The sequence below is a fragment of the Athene noctua genome, chromosome 11 (genome assembly GCF_965140245.1).
Source record: "Athene noctua chromosome 11, bAthNoc1.hap1.1, whole genome shotgun sequence".
Classification (NCBI taxonomy): Eukaryota; Metazoa; Chordata; class Aves; order Strigiformes; family Strigidae; genus Athene; species Athene noctua.
In genome coordinates, this window is record NC_134047.1 from 16038978 (window position 1) to 16060711 (window position 21734).

The 21734-nt window shown below is 46.4% G+C and overlaps 1 protein-coding gene across 4 annotated transcripts in view; it reads right to left on the reverse strand.

Annotated features, from left to right (window-relative positions):
- Positions 1 to 21734, reverse strand: part of MBNL3 (muscleblind like splicing regulator 3) — an 84394-nt gene that overhangs the window by 43687 nt on the left and 18973 nt on the right. For all 4 annotated transcript variants that reach the window (XR_012634348.1, XM_074915115.1, XM_074915114.1 and 1 more), the window contains exon 3: positions 18390 to 19393. Coding sequence is in view for 3 of the 4 variants with exons in the window: in XM_074915115.1 (XP_074771216.1) it covers positions 18390 to 18563 (174 nt within the window). In the remaining variant the exon portion in view is untranslated. The remainder of the gene's footprint in view (positions 1 to 18389; positions 19394 to 21734) is intronic.

The window sequence follows — 21734 nt, forward strand, 5'->3', positions numbered from 1 at the left end:
TTTGTTACACAGCTCAAACCAGAGCAGGAGAGAAAAACAAAGCAGAGACAGCAGTGTTTCTAAATCCTCATCTCCCTCTTTGGTATCACCTCAACCAGTGACAGTTACTCAGCTATTGCCAATAACTTCAAACCACTGAACTCAGCAGGCAAATCCAGCTCCACACAGAAAAGATGGCTCATTAGTATGGAGCGCAAATATTTAAACAAGTACCATCACTCTGGCTTTTTTTTTTTTTTAATTAGAAACAGGGGGGACATGCAACTACTGTATTCCAGTAGACTAAGCAGCCACAGGCACCAGCCTAAACTCCCAAATCCGCATTCACCTGGCAATTAGGGAAGCTGAGAGTTGCTGTGAGTGAAGTTTTACTTTTGCACATTGCTGAATACAGCAATGTTCTGCTGAATTTCCCCAGGACAGCACAAAGAGGTCGTGGCTGTCCTGCTTTCACGCAGGATTTTCATTCCAAGCTGTTTGTTATACTTGAAGGTTTTTACAAACTCAGAGCAGTTATTTTGTTGGGGAAAAGCCCTGTAGCTCCTTCATTATATTTTTACATCTTGACAACTCTTTCCAGCTCTGTTCTCTTGCCAAGCTCTCTTCATTCAGGCCAATGGTATGCTCTGTTATGCTCAATGAAAAACGTGTATTGATTTTAACGTTTTTGGTTTGTGGAAATTTTTGCTTGCTCCAAGCAATGGACGGTGTTTACCAAGTCCAGGAAATATATATCAAAAGAGTACAGCATTGTCAAAGTATATTTTTTATGAGCTGTAGAGCCACAGAGCAGAAAAACATGTTTATCTGAGCGATTACTACTTGCAATGAACAGCAATCTCATTCCACAAAAGAGAGGAATAAAGACTTCATCGAGCTCTTTTCTTTTGTATCTGCTGATACATTTTGATTAGGCTACGTTTTGTGAACTGTATCAGTCTGTTACCACCCCACATTTGAAATGAGGTTAAAACAGAATAGAAGTATCATCAATTTGGAGTTCTGAACTGATGATTTTTAATGTCTTACAAGTATTATTCCACTACTTGCCCAGGTCCAGGAATGTTAAAAGCACAATAAAATGGGTTTCTTTATTACAGTATCAAATACAGGCTCTCTCCAAGCGAAATAAGCTTTTACAGACATCCCTGGCCACAGACCTGCTCAAGCAACCGATCAATAACAATTACGAAGAAAGGCATTTAGCGCCCAGTAAAGAGAGCACATTTAGGAGCATGTTTAGCCCTGGGATCACTGCATGTATTTAGAGTAGGACTCGAAGCAGGTGACATCCTGTAATGTTAATATTCCTGTGGGTGAATGTTCCAATGCAGGACTATTTGTAAGTAAAGAAATCAATTCTACCTGGAAGATAGAAACACTGACATGTCATTGATTTTTCTTCTGTAATAAATTACAAAAAAACTCACGCCAGTCTCTGGAACAATACTGCACAAGTATTGTATTAAAAAAACACCACAAAAACCCACAGAAAAAACCAAACAAAATAAAACTTCTAATATGTCTTCCACCTTTCTTCTCCCTCAGTTCTGTCCCTCCTGACTGCTATTACATGAGGCCAGCTTTTGAAAATACTAAGTGTAGCTTCTCTTGTCCCTTAAACCACTTTTTCATTGTAAATCCCATAATTCAATTCTACAACTTTCACAGGCTGATTGAATCTGTCAAGGTCATATGGAAAGTTGATGCTTCTGACCTTCCTCTACCTACAGCGTCTGTTGAATATTACAATTGCAGCAGGCAAACCACACGTAGACAGAACCAAGCAAAGTACATTAAAGCCCAGGAGAATAAATGTTAAAGCACTGTGTTCATGAATACAAATATCGGACGCGTGACCACCTCCGGCAGCCTCGCTCCTTGAGTTTACACAAGGGAGAAGGCAAACGGGGAAGCGCAGAGATTGATAACTAAGTGTCTGACCCAAACCCTCCCTCCTGTCCTGTGGAGGATAAAGCCATGCTCAGAAAACCTCATTCTCGATGTGTTTTGGAAAGCAAAATGAAGCTGCAAATAAAAAGATTTGTGGGTGGCTAGGTTTGGGTTGTTGGTTGGGGTTTTTTTTAGAACTTGGCACAATATACAATTTACCAACTGAGGATTAGCCCAATTTTTGTTTGTGTTGTTGCTTTGCTCAAAAAGCAACAGCTTAATGGGCACAAACAGATCCCTGGTTTTCAAAAAATAATGAAAAAACTTAAAAAAAAAATTAATTCCATCTGGGCTGACAATTCCCAGGGAGAATCTTCAGACTGGAAAAAATAACTCTGCAGGATGTACTTCAGCCTCAGCTACTGAGGGGCTGCCAGGGGGTAACGCAGCAGCGCCCTGAGCAGGGAAGGATGCTGGCTGGGCTCTGCTAAGCATGCTGATGACTCCTCGCTGGGGCACACCACGGCACTACCACCCTGGCTTTCTACCATTTGGCTGGAAACATTAAGATGTGTCAGAAGAGGACATGACAGTCCCTCTGTGCATTAGCTTAAGCCACCAAAGGAGGTGACTGCAGGGGACCAGGCAGACACAGCAATACAGAAGGGTGATGCCCTCAGTTGTCACCACAAGATTTGCTCCCAGACATGCATTAGAGCCCGTGGGTCTGGTGCTCTGAGGCACACAACACCTTTCTGCTCTTGGCTGAGAACTGCCCAACAGCAGAGAGCAAAGCCAGCCCCCCCTGCCCCTCTCCCTGATGGCCAGCCCACTGATGTCCCCAGCTGCTCTTCTACTTCTACTCCTCTCTGTCCCACTGCTTGTCTCCCTTCATTGCTTTCCATTCATCTCTCCCCGCTGCACACCACAACCCACCCCTCCAGCCACTTTCTCCCACAGCAGTGCCTCTCTGGCTACAGTTTGATTCATTCACCAAAGACCCGTGTTCCTGTTTCAGCCACATGTGTCAGGCAGGTTTGTGCACAGCACCCCACCTCCCCTTCACTCTGGCTTTGCAGAGAAGCTCCCAGGACTACCAGGAGAAAGGCTGACTGTGTGCCACCAACTCCATATGCTCTCACTTTTCTCCGAGCAAGGACCCCAAATCTTTCCCATCCACGCCAGGCCTCAGATTTCACACCCATGTTATAATGAACTTGCAGCTGGACAGAGGATTAAAGGTGCAGATCCAAAAAGCACCTTCAAGAGAGCTCCTGCAGCCTGCTAAGCACAGCAGGCAAGGACCACACATCTCACATGAGCCTTGGCTTCCAAAGAGGGCATCCGGGCCAAGCAACATTGAACCACAGCCCTCAACCTAGGAGGCAGCAAGGCTTGAAGAAAAAGAAAGGAAGAAAAACAAAGAAAAAACCAAACAAACAAAAAAAGAAAGCCTGCCTTGCCCTAGGCAAATATTCCACCTCGGTTAGCCTTTGCAGACTGATCTATTTTGGCGTGTTGTTTATTACAGCCAGTAACATATGCACATTTAAGTCACAGAGGGGATTTTTCTTTTAAGAAAACACCTTCAGAAGTGCTCTTCAAGCAGTGCCTGGCACTAGAAAGCAGATATGTGACCAATCTTTGCTACCATCTCAAGTGAAAGGGAGGTTAGCAGTGTAAATATTTGTTAGGAGTTGAGCCCACGGAGCAGCACAGCAAACTGTGGCAGCAACAGGACAGGCCTTTTTCCATGGAGGTAAACATGATGGGCTCGCAATGCCAAAGATAATGCACTGCCATCTCTATGGGCAAAAGGAGAATTTGGCAATAACACAGTTCTGGGCTAAAACTGCAAACAGTGAGACATATTTAACCACAGTTCACACACACTAGTCACAAGTACCACGCAGGCAGCCAGCCTTAAGGGACAGGATGCCAAATTCTGTGCCAACATGTGAAAACCTGTTAATTTATGATGGATTTATTAAAACAGCCTCACCCAGAGCAAAACTTCTGCCTGTCCTAACTACAACGCTCACTGCTCACAGATCCCTGTTTGTCCAATCTGTTATCCAGTCTCGTGACTGTCTGTGCAGATTCATACTTCCTACCTCACTCAGCCAAAGCAGATCCCTCCTCTTGTCCCTAACTGAGCACAGACAAGCAATAAACCCTTCCCAGAACACAGTAAATCAACATGGAGGCTGCAAGGCAGCCTACTCAAGGAGGCTTTCTGCTCACCTTGTGCTCCACACTGATCAATTCAGAGTCACCACAGTGATGTAGAGCCCAAAGACCCCAAAATCTACTACAAGTTGTCTGTTTTCTCCAATGCCAGGAATGCCATTCCAATGCCAGGAATGGGGATTAACTGATAACACATTTTGTAGAAACCATGATTTCAGGCACTGAAAGGTTAATTCTATGTAGCTGCTGATTAGATCTGTTCTCTCTCCTGTAACAAGAGCTGTAGGAGAGGACACTGAAAAGGTTGTAAGGCCTTATGAGGTCAATGTATCCACTTTCCCCTGCGGGATGCAACTTTTGCCCTGCCAGAAATCCTGACCTAAATTCTCCTCCGAGTGGCACTGGTATAAGTGTCAGAACATCTAAGAAAGGAATATGTCATGTGTGTGCACGTATGTGTGTTTGTCCATCTGTCTGTGCAAGCAGACCAACAGGAATGGAACTGATCAGGGCTTGGGTTTAATTTTCTTGGGTTTAAGGATTTTGTGTTTTTAATAACTGCCAGATTCCCATATTTAAGTTTGAGAGCACCAGAGAAAAGCTGGGGGAGGTAGAAGCCACTAAAACGTATCCATGTGGACACACTGGCTTATTCAAGCTTCAGACACAAGAAACAAACTGACCAAATTACTACGAGGTTCTTCTGCCCTTTCCCTGTTACTGATCTGCTTTCCAAACTCCTGCCCTCAACTTGTACTCTGAGCTGATTATCCTTGTCCTGGTCACCAGTGCAGTACAGACCGCCTGATGCTCAACCTTTTGTAGATGAGGAGGAATGTAAGGATTAGCTTTTAAAGGCTGTTTTCTATTAGAAAGCAATCTTGACAACATGACTTCCTTAGGCAGGCAGGCAGACACCTGACCTCGTGTATTTTGCTTCTGCCACTGACAAGAGATACCTTCAGACACAGCACATTTCCTTCCTAAAAGGGCAACAAGAAAAAGACCTTTCACTACCCTGATGGGTACAACCAGGATGAGTCAGCTGCGATACACACATTCATTTGCTTTTAGGCAAGATAGGCCCATACTGGATGGGGTTAGAAGATATTTTTTTCTGCAAGGAAGAGTGACCTTTCTTGAGGACATCTGCAGCCTCTCCAGCCACGTGAGAGGAGTAGCTGCAAAGAAGCTCCCGTGTCATTAGCGAGTCTGGAATGCAGCATGACTGTGAACACCTGAACACCCGGCTGGAAAAAATGCTCTCACTCACTTAAACCAAGATAGAAGGACTTCTGATAGGGCCCCAGCAGAAAACCCTGTGCAAACTTCAGTGCAAGGACTTCTGATACAAAGAAAGAAGGAATATTAAGGAAAGTGCTAACACTTTTTCCTCTGGCTGGGCTAAGCTCTGAAAGGATGCTTGAAATCATTCTCTGAGAATTAGCACAATCAAAACAACAAAAAAATTTTCAGTGGTGTTTCTGTCCTAACTAATGTGAGTTCTGTTCCAAGTAAAGACTTCTAAAGATTTTACATTACAGTGGAGTCTTCAAAAAACCCACGCAGAGAAACACAAAACAACAACGAAAATCCTCTTAATTCAATCTGTGCTTTATCGCACAGGGCCACAGCAGGGGATTTTTGGCTGTGGGAATACAAATAACAACTCATCGATGCTACAGCTCAGGGTCCTGCTCCAATTACTACCCAAACACAAAATGAGATGGTCCCAGCCTGAAGAGTTTTCAGTCTAAATACACCAGACTTGGTGGAAAAACTTCAGGTGGCTAGGGGAAGCCTCAGCAACACCAAAACTGCATGCCAGCCACTCTGTGCTGGACTGCTGCTGCTGCAATGCCCTTGATGCCTTCTGAGCTTCTGCCTCCTGGCAGCAGGCAGCCTGCCCTTTCCAATCTCTGCATCACTAGCTAAAAGCGATCCTGTCCATTCGCCTCCCAGCCCCCAAGGGACTTCCCTCCCGCCCCAACTCTCCCAACCGTAGTGCAGGAGCAGTTTGAGTGGGCTCCAGTGACAGAAGCATGACAGGGAGCTGGCAGGGAGGCTGTGCTGGTGCTGCGGGGTAATCCGCGCCCTGCTGCGCTGTGCCAGCCAGCAGACGCTGATAAAGCTTACAGCGACGGGTGGCAGGGGTCCTTGCTGCATCCCTGTGTTCCCCCGTCCCGCAGAAGAGTGCCATGGGGAGCTGCTCTGCTCCTCCCCAGGGTCATCCCCACTTCCTTCCCTCACGTTACATCTCTCGCAGCTCAGTGATGGTTTCAGACATCCCTGTCCTGCTTTTATCAACCCTGATGGCTCTCCCACTCCGAGCACCTTGAGTCACTCAGCCCGCTTGCCTTGCTCCAGCTCCCACCCCACAGCACGCCACTGAAGCTTTACAAGCAATACGATTGACACAGCGGGGAGCCAAAGTCTGCAGGGAGGTAACTGTGATGATTACTTCATCTGCAAGTGCACCAGATGCACTGAGAAATAAAAATGACTGCTGAAGCAACAGGAGAAGCAGAGGGCAAGAGACTTCCTGGGTTGCCTTGTTCAGTCCCCGCAGACATCACACCTAATGACAGGGACAGAGAGGACAGAGGAGTTGCAGGAGGGCTTGGGGACAAATGAGCCCAGAGGGGAGGAGGAAACAGAGCAGAAAGGAGAAACAGGGCATAAGGCTGTAAGGCTTGCACCATAGGAGCAAGATTTGGGAGGGCTCCTGCAGCAAGCACCAGGTGCATCTTTAATGCCTTCCCCTACAGCATTTGGGAAGGAGTGTCATTACCTCCAAATTTCCTTTCTGTCTTGGAAATCTGCTGTTTTATGAAACAAGATTCCTTCATGGGGAGGAAAGCACTTTCCTCCCTACAGCCTACCTCAAACACCATCACCTCTGCCGTATCTGGATGACCTTCCAAGCTCTCCTTGAAGGCTCACCTACATGCCCAGCTTTTAACTCCCCGCTGCTCTGGTTATTCAAGCACTACTGCGTGGGCTGAAATGCCCAACCTGCGAGGCTCTCACTTCCTCCTGCTGCACTTATCCAGTGTTTGGTATCTGCAGCACCACGTGGAAGGGACCCTGGGAGCAAAGCCCAAGCAATGCACGCAGCACAACACTGCATGAACCCACCAAGTGGGTTCAAGCATCACTTAATGGCGAGAAAGCAAGCTTTACTCACACTCTGATCCTTCAGGAGCTGACAGCAAGAGGAAGAAATGCTGGTCAGCGGGATCAGCCAACGTGGTTGGGATTACATGCTGGGGTTTTGTTTTCAAACTTTGCTGGGTTGTGGCGGGGCTCTTTAAGGACCTAATCTCCGTGTGACTGTTCCCAGCACCAGCCGTGCCCCTGCGGATAATAAGGATTTAGGGAACCACTGTCTAATGACAGCTGCACTCTCAGGCTGGCTGGCTGCAGCTCCACCGTGTCTGTGCTGCCCCTGGCCTTCTCCTCTACCCTAGCTAGATACTCCACACTTTCCCAACCGCCCTCTGTTTGAGAGCTGCTATCTCTCACTAAGCACACAGAACTACTCACAGCGCCCCCCAGCTGCACACTCAAAGCAGAAAGAGTTAAAGCAGAACCGTTCGGGCTTACGGCTTAAATCCTCATCAGAACCTGGTGTGGGTACTGCTGGGCAGAGATGTGGGCATCACTAACGCAACTCAGCTGATCCCAACACTCCAGTCTCTAGTGGTTGTTTTGTTTGTTTATTTTTTTTTTATATTTGTATAGGAGAGACCAAATAAAACTAAGTGCTGTGTTAATGCAGAGTACATTCAGATAAGTATGTTCAGAGGCATGATAAAACTCAGTGCATGCCACTGACCAATCATCTGACCAGGCAATGCCCTGTGATACCATTCCTGTCCTCTAGGACTAGCTAAACTGCTCCTGCTTCCTATTCTTGGGACAGTTAATTAAAGAAGAATTTGTCTCTGCTTTTTCATGCTGGTCTGTGCACGTACCTCAGTGAGGGGTGGGGGGCAGCAGCGTCCCCAGTATCCCTGCAGCAGGTGTACTGGACTGGGTAGTGGGTCTTTCTCTCAACTGTGCAGCCAAAGTAATAGAAAGTAGCTTGCTTTAAACATCCACATTCCACGGCTGTAAAAGAAAAACTTCTTTCCCAGAGCATAGGCTGACACCTTTCAAACAAGGTCAGACACCGACCTCCTCCCCCACTGCCAATGACCTTATTAGCACTGATCATAGTTCTAATAATATCCCGCATTGTAAGCGGGCCATCTGCCGTAACATTTCATTACAAACTTGGGAAATTGCTTGGTTTGAGTACACTCACGTCCCAGCAAGCCAACTGTCCCCTCTCAGGAATATGCACCTTCCCCACAGCTTTAAGCAAAATATTGCAGAAAGGCACCTCCAGCTCCCAGCTTTCCAGCTCGTACCTCAAGCATGCAGAGAACAACACAAAGACATGCCCAGGTGCTGGCTTCCAACAGAGGTAAAAACCCCACAGAGTTTTAGACGTTAAAAATCCATCACTCCAGCATCACAGCCTCCAACTCCTCTGATGGTGGGGACACTGAATAACAACATCACTGAAACCCAAGCCCAAGGCCAAACACTAACCAGACATTCAGAAAGTTGGAAGTAAAGCAACCAGGCTCCTGGGAGCAGAGATCAGCACCACTTCTGTGCCATGTACTTTCTCCTGCATGGACAGCAGAAAGATTATACTGACACATTAGCTATGGTTAAACTGAGTATTTTCACTGCCATTAGAGGAGAGGGGGCTTTCATAACAGACAGGTAAGCCTGCGGAAGAACTAACCATGTTTGATAGTTATTCATTTAGAAGGAGCCAAGGTTTGAAATGGTTGCTCAGTTAGGACATCTGTCTAAAACACTCAGAGTCTTGTTACTACAGTAGCTCAGTTCCACTCAGCCTTCAAAGCCATTTTCTTTGTACTGCTCCTGTGAGGTCAAAAAGCGCATTTAGGCACAAAGACTGACATTACAATGCTTTAAAACAGCCTGCATCATCACAAGGCTTTGAAAGCTGGTTTTCCAAATCCTTGGCCTTTCCTCTAATCCAAAGGGCATCATCGGACATGGCATGAGAGGCTACACAGGGCAAGGAACAGGGTCACTGCCTGGTTCTCTGCTGTTTTATGAACAGCAATAAAACAAAATTAATAAGCCATAAGTAAAACTGTGCCCATATAGGGCAACATTCATCCAATGTCTCAAAGCATTTATTTTAATATCAGCATAACAATATTTATAGGGGCAGATTTTCAAAGAGCTCAGCTCCTCACTTGGATATCTAACCACTTATTTAAATGCTCTGTGGGAGACGTCAGACGATGGGCTCTCCAGAAAGCCTGGTACATCTTGTTTATATCCGTTTTAAAGCTTCCAAACAGCTCAACTACACGAATGCATGTTACTGCACCCTCCTTCAGATGGGTGAACCAAGAGGCAGAAGGCTATTGTCAGCAAAGGGATTACATCAAGCTGATGCTACACCGCTGAAGAAATCCACCAACTCCACATGCTTGTACAGAGTCATTGTCCTTGAAGGCATCTTCCACCACCTTTCCCCCTGCTAGCTTCACTGGGCTAATGCAACCATGAGCAAGAGAAGTAGCTACAAAGCTTCACTGACACAGCAGCAAGACAGGACACCAAGGTCAAGCATGGCTCCATGCTTCCAAGGATTCTTTTTGCTCCAGTCTCTCTCCAGGCATAGGGACTTGTAGGTTTGGGGCGTCTAAAATCCCAGTGTTAGCTACTGCTATAAAGTAGGTCTGGAAGATGTAAAGCTTGAAATTCCCTCCCCAGGTGGATCTGGCAGCGCCATGGCTTGCAACATGGCATCCACTGAGATGCCAGAGCTTATTGTACAAACACACCCCCTCTGTGCTCCCTTGGCCAACTTCTGACTCATAACCATGCAAGGGTAAACCCAAATGCTGCCACAGCTTCCTAGCTGGGCTTCAGCACCCCACCTCCCTCCTCCCAGCACAGAGGAAACCCCTGGGGCTTGCAGAGCAGGAGCTGCATTTGCACAGGGTCACAGGCACACAGCTTGTGCTTGCAGATCCAAGCAGACTTGGTGGGACTGCAAGCTCCAGGTGTGTGTGCATAGCACATGCAAAGAAACTCTCCCAAACTGGAAAGCCAAAGGTGGCAGAGGAAATGACCACAGGCAGTTCTCCCCCTTTGGAGAATGGCCAAGACCATTTCCCCCTCTCTGAAAACCTGATGCAACAGCTCACTTCAGCACAAGGAGATCTTTGCTGCCCACAGGAATTCTACAGTGCTTAAAAGCAGGCTCAAGTATTTCACAGAACTGGAACCTCAGTCTGGAGGGCTTTGCCCTTAAAAAAGGAAAGTAAGCCTCGGGAGCAGGAGGTGGCATGCCACGGCCCGTGCAACATTGCAATATGCCCATAAAAGGTTTCAAAATCTATCTGCTTAAGCACACACAGCAGCTCAGAAGGGTTTAGAGTCACATCCCAAAAGAATTTCCCTCCTGCTTTTTTAGGCAAGTGTGAGCAGCAGTCAGCAATTTACCATCATCTTCCCAACCAGAAAACCAAGGTTACTCTTGGCCGATATTAATAATGCAAATGCTGCTGGCTTTAGCCTTTGGGGATGATGGTTTGCTCACACCACAGAGAAGACCAGGGCAACATGAGCTGTAGACAGGAGCAGAGGCCCTGCATTGCCAGGGCTGGCTGGTGAGGAGAGAGGAGGCGAGGCTGGCACGAAAACCCCACTGCTGAATTTGCTTGGCCTGTCTCCCCAAAGAGGCTGGTCTCCAAAGTGCGGTCTCAGGACAAATTTGTGGCCACAGCTCTTCTTTCCAACACATTCAAGGGAAAATGCACACAAGTCTGAGGTCCAAGGAAAGGCTGTAATAAATTCATTAGCTGCAGGAAGAAAGAAAAGAAGGACAGCGGTCCTGTGCTTGCCCCTTGCACTGGGAGTGCCTCCCAATGTGCCAGCCTCTTGAACCTGACCCAGGGACATCATGCATGAGACTGGCACCCACAAACATCAGGTAACAGCAAAGGCATCTGGTCCTACATGGGCAAGCCCTCAGGAGATACATGGGGTCAGGAGGTCTGGGGCACTGACAGTCCTCTCCATGTTCAGAAACAAAAGACCTTTAGAGGACATTTCTAAAAACACAAGTCCAGACCTGGTGTTACCCTGTGACCATGCACTGTCACAGATAGGAGATCCATTCAGCATCCCCCTGATGAGTCAAACCCCGGCCTTGCCCCAGCAGGGGCTGCCCACCCCTCAGGGACTCCAGGAGGGCTGCCAAGACACTCTGCTTACAGGTATCCATGGGAGAGATGAGTCTCAATGCCTTCACATTGCAGCACAAGATGGGTGCCAAAGACCCACCAGGGTCTCTCCCCACTGACGTTTTGATACTTATCAGGCCAAAGTCACCCCAAGGGCAAGAAGACTGCCTCAGAGACTCTCACTCCCTGACCTGGCTTTGGCAATGCCATGCAACGGGCACAGGAAGAGTCTCATTGCCTTGTGCCATCAAAGGCCTCAGGTGTGGGACAACACAAGAGATCCACCAGAGGTGCAAGAGGATGGTGGGAAGAAACATACTCTTCTCCACGGGAAAACATATTGGACAGGGAGAAAAGTGTTCAGGTGTCTTTCACTGTTATTGATATTAGCTGATAAACGTGTTCACATTGACCAAGCCTGTACAACAGTCCTACAGCTTTAGATGGGTAAAGCAACACAGATGCTTAGATTTGCCAAGCACCCAAAGCAAATACCCAAAGTCATCCAACATCCACACTCCATATAAGTAAGAGTCTGAGGTCTGTTAAGTAGACAATCTGTCATATGAGGGAGCAACACCTATACGAGGAAGTTGTCCAAGATTAATCAATTAAGAAAATGTGAACTCCCAAGTATTTAACTACTGCTACTACTACAAGTGTCACACTGATAGCTTTGGAGGGCATTTCCTTTCAGACAACTCCCTGCAAGCTTCCTCATAGGCTCTTAACATCCACCTCTGTACTGATGGCAGCAACCTCTGTACTTGCAGACTGACAGTTAACAGCATGGCCCCTCCAGCTCCTATTGCCAGGAGCCCCCAGGAAGCTCTGTATGCTGGGATGGGTCTCACTTCTCACAGTTTCCAGAGCTACATAAGTGCTTCTAGGTTTCCTCCGCTTTTCTAGCAATGAGCTAAGAAAGGAGCATCCCTCCAGGGTAGCACCAAAACTGGACTATGCACCAGGAAACTTAAAGACATCCCATCTTTCTTGCCACATTACTCCTGGACAACACCAGGTTCTACAAAGCACACATCCTTGGAAATATAAAGGCCAAGATAAAGTGTTCCCTGCTGAGGCTGCTCAGCTGCAGAAAGACCCAGTAGAGATAAGGACACAGCCAGCCTCTTCCCCTTCCATAGCATGCCTCAAAAATCACCTGCTCGCTTTAAAGCACAGACAAGTAATTCCTGCCAAGAATGCTGCCTTACATCTTTGCAAAAGGCTGGCAATGAATAAGACCTTCCTGCCTCTTGCTGTCTGTTGCTGTCCCTGCAGCAGAGTCACCAGGTAACATCAGCCTGTTTCCAGTTAGATGCGTTCATCACCCAGCACCTCTGCACAGAGCCAGGACCAAGGGGACTTCAACTAGACTTAGTATTCAGCATCCGAAGCACTTTGTCCTCCTGCTAACCCTGCTGCAGAGGCAGTAACTTGCAACAGAGAAGCAAGGGGACAGCTCAGGGCAGCAACCTTTTAAGCCACAATAGCAAGATTCACCAGTTCATCTGTCATGGTTCAGCTGTCAAAGTCACAGATAAATGAACTGAGTCTGCTGGGACATCAGAGAAACCCCTGGATAATGCCAAATAAATTAAACATGCTCTGCACAGACCTCTGTCCTACAGAAAGATCAGTTCGGCAGATTAAAGCAACAAGGTCTATCTTTCCCTGGAAAGCTAAACATGCCTAGGGAGGTCACACACCATCCAAGTAACCAGGTTGACCCCAACTGAGAGCATCTGCAGTCCAGACATTGGGGCAGGCCTGGGAGATGCTCAGCCACAAGCACCGTCAGGTGAGCTTCTCCATCAGTAGTCTCCATCCCACAGCTGTGCTGAAAAACTTCTGGAGACACTGCAGAGAGTATACAAAGCACATGTGCCAATTAAATTAGGCTGTGCTAACATGGAGCTTGTTGTAACCCATAGACAAGAAGGGATCAGGCCTAAATATTTTTTTTTCCATGAGCTCTCTTATTCTTCTAAGTACCACTCTAAGAAATACAATAGCAACAGTTCTTATAAATAATAAATTGAGTCTAAATACATTTTTCCCTGCTTTCAGATGTTTGATTCAGTAGTTATAAAAAGCACTTACGATGTGCGGTAAGACACACGAGCATCCAGACAAGACAGAAAGCTGCTGCAAATCTACTTCTCATCACCAAATGCTGTCACCATGGAGGTAAGTGCCTTAATGACCAATGGAAAAGTGAAGGTTTCTCACAAAGGTGTGAGAATTGGCTCAACATTGTTCAGTCTGGTTTATTTGCATCTCCATTACATCGAGCTGAGACATGCAGTCAGAGTGTCTCCAAAAATATCTCTATAGCTTTGTTTGCTTTCTTCTTCCTCTGTAAAAGCATAACCATATGCTAAGTTTAGTGGGTGTTTTTAGTTGTTTCCTAGTTTGGAGTTTATTTAAATTAAAAAAAAAAATAGATTTGATTGCAAACCAGTAACAGTCAGAAATAATTCTAGTGAAGTCAGCATAAAACAGGTACAAATTAGCATGAAAACTATAAGGAACAGCCTCAGGTACACCACTTTCAAGATCATATGGTACATTTATTGCCCAAGCACAGTGAACTTTTTAAATTGTAGTGGAACTTTGAATACTATTACCAGATAATAACACTTCTTTTAGAAAACAGACAATTTAGACAAAACTGTACTTTTAACTCGATTTTATGCCTGTTCACAGACAGCTTGCCTTGTTTTTAATATAGAATTGCTTTGAAATGTGTAATAGCTTAACGATGTTTTTCAAATTAGACCTCCCAAAGTCAAAACTCACATCCCTGAAATTTTCACCACACTATTTTCTGTCTTTCAAAATACTCTTAAAAACTTTGATTTGCATATGGAAATATCTACATTCATAAAGCAAGTTAAAAAAAAACAACAACCAAGAAGCAAAAAACCCAAAACATAACACACCTCACAAAGCTGGGCTTGTAATTTTTTTTTAAATTGTGAGTTTTTAGTGCAGATACCCAAACTGCGAGCAGTATAAATCAAAGCCTCTGTGAACACCTGGTGTGTATTACCTACATATTTTTATATAATATGTCACTATCTCCTCGTGCCCCATCTCTCAGCTTCCTGCTCCATTAGTGTTTCTAGTGACCAAAGAAGATTTTGTTTTCCTCCCTGACATCTTTAGAAACTGAAGAACACAACTAATGATTTGCTGGCCAGGGAATTAAGAATCAGACAGGCTCATACCACGCCTGCCTGATCCAGCCTGAATAGGAAGGTTAATGACTTGATGAGCACTTGCAGACAGCCCACCACAGTGGCACAGAAGCCTTTGTACAATTGCCATGAGCCAGCAAACCATGTCCTGACCCTTGCAAAAAACACCAGCTATACACGGGACAGTGCACACGAAGCCAGGAACGAAGCCCATGAATGAACTCAAAGGCCTCCTGGGTTTACAGCAATGAGAGTACACTTCTCTCCTTGGCTCAGAACATCTCAGAGGTGTCATGGGACCTGCCCAGGAGGTACCGCAGAGCATCGACCACTGTCCAGCAGCCCTCGTGGCCACGTCTGAAAAGGGGTGGCCCAGCATTGGCTTCTCTTGGGTCTCTGGACTGCCCTCCACCAAGCAGTGCAGCTTGCCCTTCCATTCACACAAATTAATTCGGACAACACTGTTCTTCCACAATAACGAGGGGGGAAGCACGAGTAGAGAGTGAGAGCTCTCTTGGCATCCGATTCAAATCTGTGAACAGCTTCTCGCGAGGAACTATTTTTAAGTTTCATATCAATCTGCTTGAGAAAGGTTCCTTCTGCTGCCTACAAATGTGCAAACTCCCCCTTCCAACAACCACAGCTCAGGACAGCAAGATCCAGCCCTGTGCTTCCACCCTAACCAAGACCCAGTATTTCATGGCCAAAGCATTGCACAGCCACACACCGCTTCTGCAGAGCACACCCTGACGTATCCCACCTGAGCATCAATGAAGCTCCTCCATTACCTTCAGGAGTTCTCTGTGTTCTTCACAAGCTTACAGGTAGGACACATTCACCCATGAAGCAACGCACACCGAGGCAGTCTGCTTCTGGAAGCATTACTGCTCTTACCACTGCAACAGAGGCAGAGCTACTGTATGAAATTGAGGAAGGGAAAAAAAAAAAAAAAAAAAAGAAAAAAGTGAAAATGCAGTAAGCTATAGATGCTGTGCGTGACCTGACCAGCAAGGTGAAGCCATTGTAAGCTGGGTTATCAAAAGTTCCTGTATGAAGGCATTGTTCAGCCTTAAAAGGTCTGTGAGGAAAAAAAACAAGCAACAGCACTACACAATGGATGCAGATAAGCAACCTCTGAACAAAGCCCTGAGCGACTGCAAGACAACGGGAAAACTTATTAGCTGCAAGCATCCTATATCCTGTCTCCAATAAAGCAACACAGATGTTCTGCTAATGCAGGGCGTGAAAAGATGAAAAGAGCACTAAGCAGCTATTGAGCCCTCCGCAGGAGAGAGGGTCAGTGTTCAACAGCTGTCGGAGGGAAACAGCGGCTGAGCACACAAAGACATCCACAGGATGGGCATGAAAAGCCTCTTCTTAACAGGTCTGAGAACGTAACATCTCTCTCATCACTAGTAAGGGAGGCCACCTTTATGACCACGAGGCCCTCTACACCACTGCAAACAGGGCTTTGCAAAGCCCAGCTCCAGCCCAAGAACAGAAAGACCATTGTTCCAGAGTTTAGTCAACAGGGCGGTTATCTCCACTGGGAAACGCATGGTGTACGCACACACACACAGAGACTGCAGCCTTGGGGACTGCCCTTCTCCATGGCACAGCAGAACCGGGGCTCTGCCCAGCAAGAGCTACCGGATCCGTGGGTCTGGAGGAAGGAACTGCTCCAAGACCCACTTCTTGTCTGAGAAGTGGGGCGCAGAAACAGCCCCATCATCAACCCTTGGCCAAGGGCTCTGCACAGTCTGACCTCTCCTCCTGGTGCACTTGCCAAAGGCAGAGTTGTTGGCCCTCCACAAGGCTTTCCTAAACCTTAAAAATACTGAAAATATGTTCACTGGAAAATTCAGGCCACTTAACTAGTACATACTGGGCATCTGCTACTGTGTCAAGAGGAAACTGTAACAAGAACATTATTTAACAGCCAGTTCCACCGGAAACATGCTGAGCTGCAGATCATACCCTATTCCTTTGGCATTTTTTTTTGCTTTCTCATCATGCTGTTCCCCATCCCATTCCCCACTGCTGAAGCAGAAGTGTTTGCTCATGCCAGCGGGTGGGATTTTGAACCCCAGCTGCCCACAGACTTGGTCCTGCGCATCTCGCAGCCCCAGCCACGCAGAGAAGGGCCAGCACAGAGAGCCTGGGCGTGCTGCAGACACTGCACCGCAAAGAGCACACACGGGGAAGCCTCACCCACCAGGTGACACTGGACTACAGTGCAGCTCAGAGCTGCTGAGGGGCTGGGGGGCAGCACAGGGGACACCTCCCCAGAACACTGCAAGGGGCACGGTACTACCCTGCACAGCAGGGCAGCACTCCTTTCAGTTCCCAAATAAATGCTACAAATGTAAACATATTAACATCTTTATTCAAATTATCTGTACTGCCACTGGCTACAATTCAAAAGTTTCAAGGGCATAAAGAACATTTTTTTTCCCTCCGATAAAAATATTTTTGTCTCTCGCTGTCAGCAAACCAGCAATGTAAATGAACATTTGAAAGTCACCGTATAACTAAGAGTCACTGCATATAATCAGATTAAAAAGAGCAGAGCCGAATGCCAATAGGAAGCTTGAGCTTCTTGGTAAAAGGGAACAGAAGTGAAAATATGAAGAAGCCACAGAACAGTAATAAAATGGGTAAACCCGTGTTAGACCGGATCCAGCCCCAGTCTGAACCTGTACACACATAATTCCACCAGTTCTGTTACTCATTATGTTCGTAAAAATAAACCCAAATCTTTTCAAGCAACAGTTGAAGTTCAAGGGAAAACTTTTAAGCTTGTAAAATTGACCAGATTCCTTCTAGAAACTCAAACAGGTTAATTACTCTGATCAAAACATTTAACGTAATGTCAAGAGTTCTCAAAAGCAATCAGTTATCCACATTGTCTCAGGGTTTTTACCATCCTATTTAAAAAACCTTTGACGAACCACACTTTTTTTTGGGAAAAAGAATAAAGAGAGTAGACGTTCCTTTCCCAAGGCCCACAGTGAAGTGACCCTGAACAGAGATGCCCGCCGTCCCCCTGCCCTGACTCAGGCCCCAGGTATTTAGAAAATTTTGAAAGTCACCCCTGGAGCTCCAACAGTGACAAGCAACCAAGAGCCATTCACCGCCTGCAAAATCGACTCTGCAAAAATGAGCACTAGCAAAAAGGCTCAGCTGTAACTCGGACGGGCCTAGCAGAACCATCGTGTTAGCACGCCCCTTGCAGAAAGCGTTTTCCCAACACCCATTTTTCTGGGAGCTCTGCTCTCCAAATATTTTGGCTGTTCCTCATCTACAGGACAGCATCAGAGTGCATCTGCGACTCTGTCTCCAGGAAATACACATAAAGCTGATTCATTATCTTAAAATGCTGCTTTCATTTCTGCTTATTCAAAGCACATTTCAGATCCCTGCAACGAATGCACAGCCAATGTGCTCTGGACACAAATTAAAGCATTGGGTTTCAGTTCTCTACTTTTCTCATTTCGGTTTCATTTGCTGCCCACAACGTGCATTCATTCTCCATTTCAAGGATAGCTCTATCAGACCTGAGCTACCACTGGAAAACGCTCTGGATAAAATCCTCTCTCCCCCTGCGATGCCAGGCACTCCAGGCAATTGCACCTGATGTCAGACTCAGCCTAGATTTCAGAAGCTACATCCTGCACCAGCAGCATCCTCCCTGCAGAAACAGAGCAATAAACAGTTGTTCTGCACATCCCACACCCCAGCACGCCGAGCCATTCCGAAGAGAAGGAAAAGCAAGTGAGCTTAGGTAATGCACGCATTAGACAGTCCTCACCTTTAGGGAGTCAAAGCAGGCAATAACTCGACCATTTTCCACATGGCAACTCCGTGATGGATGGGCGAACTTGCACTCTGCATCAGACCGAGAACAAGTACCTCTCTGAAACTCTCGACACACTTCTAACGTCAGCCATTTTGTATCACGAACCAGGGAAACGTTTACAGCCATATTAAAAAACAAAAATTAAAATGCAAGCAATCACACCCTTCTTCAGGGCAATATTTACTGCTGATCTTTTTTTTTCTTCTTTTTTTTAAAAAAAGGGTAAAAAAGTGAATTCAAGTTAAATGTGAAGAAATAACTAACTTGTTGCTTTGGTAGAACTCCTATTCATCAGCACTTAGGTTTTCATTTAAGTCAAATCGTGTTTGTTTAAACAAGAATTAAACATAAAGCCAATCATAAAATAGAAATCTTATCAGAACAACTGAAAATCAAATTAGAGGCCAGCTCCTAAAAGTGCAATTGTAGAAGTTAAAATATAAGTGTTATATTTTGTGCCACTGCCGAAGTTACTTGCAAATAACTGGCAGACTTTCAAAAGAATTCTGTGCTCTCCAGTTAATGGTTTCAATTATTCTTGCAAAAAGCATATGCTGCTGGCAGCACTTCAGTTTGTGGAATGGTCTCGGTCCTCGGGGAGAAAGCTTCGGGTTTTTTTTTTTCCTTCTATTTCTTGCTTCTAAAAATTACGGTTCGCGAGCATCAAAACGAGCAAAAGGACGTCTGAATTTTTTTTTTTCCTCTTTCTTTTCTTTTAAATATTTGCTACATACTCGGGGGAAAGAAAAAAAAATAAAATGGCTGAGCAAACTGCGTGTAAATGGGGAGCCAAAAAAAAAAAAAAAAAAAAAAGGGCAAGGCTGGAGGAGTTGCCGTCAGGGCACGAACCGCAAGCAACGCCGAATTAAAAAGAGAGGGGGGCGAGGGGCAGAGAGAGGCAGCCCTAGACAGAAATCCAAGCAGCGGTGGCTTCAGGAAAGGCACTTTTCAGCAACCTGCAGGAAAAAGAGAAATAGAATCAGCCACGAGCCGACGGCGGCCCCCGCTCAGGCGGGCGCGGGGCTGCCCGGCCCCCGGCGGTGCGGCGCGGCCCCGGCAGCCATTGTCGGTACCGGGGGCATTTCCCGCACCAAGCTGCGCATGGGAGGAGGAAGCGGCCAATGGCGTTCACCGTTGCAGCAGCGGGCCCGGGCAGCCGACCAATAAAAGAGACCGTTTCACAGCGGCCCGGGCTGGTAGCCGCTGGGGTTTTGTGCCCGCCGCACGGAAAAGCGCCTCAGCCCCGCGGCCCGGCCCCAGGGCCCCGCGGGGACCGGCCGAGCCCATCGGCCGCCCCCCGGCAAGGCGTCCCGCAGGGCCTGCAGCGTCCGCCAAGCAGCACTCCCAGGCTAGAGAAGGATATTTTGCTCTTTAGTCGTCCTTTTTTTTTTTTTTTTTTTTTTTTTTTTTTCATTATTATGCCCCCCCCCCCTCCCCCCCCTTTCTGTAGGAGACGTTCAGGCAGGAAGAGCAGCCGGTAGCTTTCTTGTCTACAAAGCAGAAGGAGCTGCTACAGCTCAGCCCCATAACCACTTCGCATTTTTAAGGTGTTTTATTTAACCCATCGCTAGCTGCAGAGCTGTTGCAGCAGCAGCCTGAGGTGGCACATGAAGACAAACGACTGGGTCGCAGTTGCTCCTCTATGGATTCGGAGCCTACAAAACTACAAGCAAACCTGACTGGGAAACCTAAGCCACACATACACACACGGAAAAAATTAACTCATTGCTCACAGCTGTAGTTTTCCACCAGACTAAAGGCAACTCGAATTACTCTTGACTCCATCCAGCAACTCGTGTTATACAACAAGCAACTTTCAATGCATTCCTATTCAAGGCTTCCTTGGCATCCACTAAAATGTTAAGCTGTCCCTAGAGTTTCCCATTCTAATATTAGCTGTACCAGTGCCGCCTGATAGGATTGGGCTGTTTCCAAGCTCCCAAAATCCAGCCCTTTATCTTCCTAAAGTACGGCTGCCCAGTTTTGCAAACACTTGACAGGCGCGGGATGTTGCTCGTGTGACTGCTATTAAGACTTCAAGCTTTCACGGGAGAAGAGCCTTCAACTACAAGAAAAGGAAGCTTAAATTCCTCTTTTATTATTGGTGTGTTATTGCAATTACACTGATCAGTAACTGAAACCTACTGGAGCTGGAACAGTCAAACAATGCTACCAAGGAAGTAGTGTGGGAAGAGGCTGTCATCAGCAGCAGGGGGTGGGGCACAGAGGCTGTTTGATTCACAGATCAAATTATTTCACGTTAAAAAAACAACACTCTTTAAAACTACATTGCAAGTATTCTCTAGGCTAGTTAGGGCCGAGTTCATAACAAAAACTGCCCAGATCCTTGTAATCCCGCTTGCAGCATCAGCACAAAGGCTAGTCTGACCCATGCTTCTGGAAGGACCTTTACATTTTTGCACATCAGGTGGGGAACAGAGACTGCAAGCATCAGATTTGCTAAGCATGCTTTAAACTTCAAAGGGAAGGGAAAAAAGCACATCTAGCCATGCACATGTCTTCTGGGTTTCGTAAGGAACAGAGATGCTCTAAATCAATCCCAATTTTGCAAACAGGGCAAATTTATACAGGAATCCCATTCACTGATGTGTGGGCTCCCCATCCGAATGAGCTCAGCAAGCAGGAAAAGATGTGCGGAAACCTTCTGCAGGGAGCTAGGGACTGGCTGGGCGCAGCCCTTAAAAACGAGCTAGAACAGGTCAGATATGGGTGGGGATTAGAAAGAATGCTCTCTCAGGAGCTGCTCCAAGCAGGCTGAAATACAACCATCTTGTGGATTAAGTGCCTGTTCCACAGCTTCAGACTCCCAGGGAAGCGAGAGTCTGTTAACGCTGCAGCCTGAATATGGTGGGTCTGAACTTAACACACAGTTACACCAAGATGTACAAACAGTGTAGTAACATCTGCCACTTCCTAGCCCTTCTACCTTGAGAAATCCCAAAGAATATATCAAACCAAATATTCATTTTGCTCTGACCCATGTAACTCAGGAGCACACACGTGCACACAGACACACAGGTACATGCCTGCAATAAGCTGCTCAGTCCTCAAGATGAAGGGAATCATGTTAATGGAAGATAAGTCAAATGAATCCTACAAAACATTAAACTACAAATATCAAGACATTCACATACATGTAACATGGTTGATATTCTTCTTTTACAACTCTTAGAGGGGGGAAAAAGCAAACAGAAAACTCTGAAGAAATACTTGCCAATGTCCTGCCGATGGAAACCAAAACCTCCTGCCCCACACCCTGAAGAGCACACTCGTCTG